Source organism: Sorghum bicolor, chromosome 2 (assembly GCF_000003195.3).
Source record: "Sorghum bicolor cultivar BTx623 chromosome 2, Sorghum_bicolor_NCBIv3, whole genome shotgun sequence".
Lineage (NCBI taxonomy): Eukaryota > Viridiplantae > Streptophyta > Magnoliopsida > Poales > Poaceae > Sorghum > Sorghum bicolor.
Window position 1 is genome coordinate 56,816,375 of NC_012871.2, and position 3,543 is coordinate 56,819,917.

At 60.0% G+C, this 3,543-nt stretch overlaps 1 protein-coding gene across 1 annotated transcript; it reads right to left on the reverse strand.

The window, feature by feature from the left end:
• Positions 673–3,329, reverse strand: LOC110432734 (translation initiation factor IF-2-like). Its single transcript, XM_021453526.1, has 5 exons — positions 2,896–3,329; positions 2,728–2,804; positions 2,582–2,637; positions 907–1,313; positions 673–676 (listed from the first exon to the last, which is right to left on the reverse strand). Exons 1-5 carry the CDS (start codon positions 3,327–3,329, stop codon positions 673–675), a joined length of 978 nt encoding a protein of 325 aa, XP_021309201.1.

The window sequence follows — 3,543 nt, forward strand, 5'->3', positions numbered from 1 at the left end:
TTACCCTTGAGGCAATCGAGATCGCCTTAAACAAAAGACCTCGAGGAATACAAACATAGGCGCAAAGGGAAACAAAGGAGCCTCGAGCGGAAAGACGGGCAAACATTCACAGATGTTATAAGTCACTTAAAAACACAATATTACATAAGATAGAACGACAAAGTACTATACAAGGGGCCTAGGCACCCAGAGCAGGCTCACAGGCCTCAGTCCGCATCTCGGCCCTCACCACCCTCGTCCGCACCCGAGCTAGTCTCGGGAGGAAGCACTTCCGGCTCGAACAGCTTGGCCAACCTCTCCCTAGGGACCTCTGCATCGTCGATCAAGGCGTGGAGCCTCTCCTCGTTCTCCACGTCAGTCTTGGAGATGTCGGTGACGAAGCCGTGGGACACCACCTCCATGTCGTATGAAAAGCCTGAGCAGACTACCGCCATCGCCCGCTTCACCCCGACATGAAGAGCGTCCCGCACTCGATCCCTCAGCGTTGCGCCTAGGTAGCACAGCTGATCGACTTGTACGTCGCCTCGAGCCTCCTCCCTCGACTCGTCAACAGGCTCGAGCTCCCAGGAGGCCGAGAGGTCGCTTATTGCGGTCCGTAGCCGACCATTCAAAGCGACCTCCCCCTCGAGCTGAGCCTTGGTGGAACGGGCCTCGACTTGGGCGGCCAGCAGCTCATCTTTAAGCCCCGCAAAGACCAAAAAATTAGATAACACCAAGCACACCTCAGAAAAGAGACTCGATAGTAGAAACGTACCACGAATGCTCTCCTCCAGAGCCGTATTCACGCCAACCAAGTTAGTGTTGGCCCTCTCGATCTCTCTGTTGGAGCGCACTAGCTCGGTGTTGGCGACGCGCAGATCCTCGATGACCTTGCCGGCTTGCGCGATGGCCCCATCTTTTTCCAACAGCGCTCTCTTCAGACGATCGATGTCGTTAGAGAGGCTGCGGGATCGAGCCTGCTCTGCCTCGAGATCTTGAAGGGCCTTCTTCTTGGCCTCCTCTGCGGCGCTCCGAGCGATCTCGCCATTCACACACCCCACCTTCATCCTTTGAAAGGTTTCTCGGGCGGAGGCAAGTTCAGTCTGGAGGAGGCCCTTCTCCTTGTCCAGATTAGCAACGGCGTTCTTGTAAGATAAGGCCTCCTCCCGGGCCTTGGACGTGACTCCCTCGACCATCATGGCCCGCTCCCTCAACAGCGTGGCCTCCTTCACCGCCTTCCTCGAGGCCTCCTGAGCTTCTGACAGAGCGGCCTCCCTCTCCTTCTTCTCCTCCTCAAGCGCCAAGAGCTCCTTATAAGCCTTCAGGAGCTTCTCCTGCGATTCCAGGAGTTGATCCTTGAGGAGAGGGAGTTGCTCCCATCCACCCCTTGTTGCGTGGATGAAGCTCGATTTGATGCGGGAGGTCTCTTTCAGGTCCTGCGAGCCAGCGATTGGGTAGTCAGAACACAGAACCAAACATTCTATAAGGATTAAGGCCCGAAAAAACACTTACAAAGTAGGCTAGTCCGAGCCCGTTGTTGACAACGTCGGACAGGAGCCCCACCGTATGCTTCATCCAGAGGCGAAGCTCCTCGACGTGCTCCCACTTTTCGGCCTCCTTCCGGTCGTCTAGGAAAATGTTGGGTTCGGACGGATCGGTGGAAGCCCGGATGCGGATCCGGTCGGGGCACAAATTCTCCATCTCCTGGTCGGCGCGCGCCTTGACGCCCCGGATGAGCTCCTCGACGGTCTCGAAAGACCCCCCGTGGCACAGGAACAAGTCAACGAGGGAGGGGAACCGCCCGTCGTCGTCCACCGTCTTCCAGGTCCCGGTCTCGCTGCCGCCACCGCCGCCCGACGTCCCGATCTCGTCCTCCTCGGCGGGAATGCGATCCGCCCACGACCGACGTTCCCGGAGCAATTCCGTCCATGTCGTAGATCGTGCGCCTGATCTCGGACTGAGGGTCAACGGGGGTGCGCATCATACAGGCGAGCGCCACCACGCCGTCCGCCCGCCCCGACTCTGCTGGGATTGAGGCGGGCGCCCCTGGATGGAGCCACGCCGGGGTCAGAGGACCGTAAACTGGCAAACCCTCCTCCCGGTTTCCAGGCTCTTGCGGTGCTGGTGGCACTAGTTGGGGCGGACTGTGAGAAGGAGGCTTGAGCAGTTCCTCCAACTGATGGCCCCTCAGCTGCAGCTTCTCCTAGAGCTCCTGAAGCTCTTGTTGATGGTCCTGCTCCAGCAGCTCCTCGAGTTGAGGGCCTACTGGCGGCTGCCCTTCCTCTCCTTCTTTCGACTGCAGCCGCTGCTCCTCCAACGACTGTTGCCGCGTCTCCTGCTTGTGCTCCTCTTCCTATTTCTTCCTCTGCTCCTCGACGGAGCGAAGCCCGGCAGGCCAGGGCGTCCGCTTCGCGACGGGGGAGGCTTCGACCTCTTCGTCCATAGGACGGGCGTCCTTCGAAGACCCATCGCCGTCGGACCCGTCACTTATAGTGATAGGATCCCCCTCGATCCCAGATCAGGAAGGCTCTGGGGCTCCCTCCTGCTCTTGGGGGCGAGGTGCCTCGACCCGCTTCGGCGACGGTGGGGCGAACTCACCCACCAGGGGACGGGGCGGGGCGCTCTCAGCACCAGTTGGCGGTCGAGGGTCGGAGGAGCCTATAAAACACACAAAAGCAAAGGTCAGTCAACACGATGATCGATGTAAGAACAACACGACTCTCATAGCGACGGAGATAAACCGCTAACCTGAATCTTTAGAGGCCGCTCCTACTTTAAGCCTTTTGGCCATCGAGGGCTGGGCCTGCTCGAGCGTCCGCTTCAACCTGAAGAAAGAAGAGCGGGCATGAGAGAGGCCGTTACACGAGAGAACACAAAGATATAGGAAAATGAGAATCATAGCGTCGAAGACCTTACCCCACAGGGAGAATGGCCCGCCTGCCGGTACCCCGACCGACAGGCCTCGAACCGCCCCGCGTCAAGGCTCCAGGCCCCTCACGAACGGGCGCAGGCCTCGGAGCGGCATCTCCCACCTGGCAAGCGTCAGGGCTAACGCTCCTGAGGCTTGTTTCCCCCTTGCTGGAAGCCGCGGCACGGCCACGGGTCAATGGCCCCGTCGCCTGGGGCTTAGCCTGGCCGTCCGCCTTTGGCGCATGGGGAGGTTGGGGGCGCGGGACGGACCGACTTTGCGCAGGCGCGGGAGGGGTATCAACACGGGAGCGGTGGGGGGACGGCTCCCTCTGTTGCCCCTCAAGAGACCCGCTTGGTCCCTCCTTTGGTGCTCCCGTCTGCGGGGCGTCGGCGTTGGCTCGAGGCGGACCCATGAGGATCCTGTCAAGACGGGACGCCATCCCCTCGGAGTCGTCGCTATCGTCGTCACCATCGCAACCATCGTCCTCATCAGGGGACTCTTCCTCAGGTTCCCCCCTCTGCCTGGATTTCGCTCGGCGCGTCTCCAGCGCTTGGCGCTCGAGGTTCTTCTTCTTCTCCTTGTTCTTTTTTAAGTCCAATGCGGACTTCTGCTTTTCTGCAGACTCTCACCGCTTGTCACGATCGACCTCATCC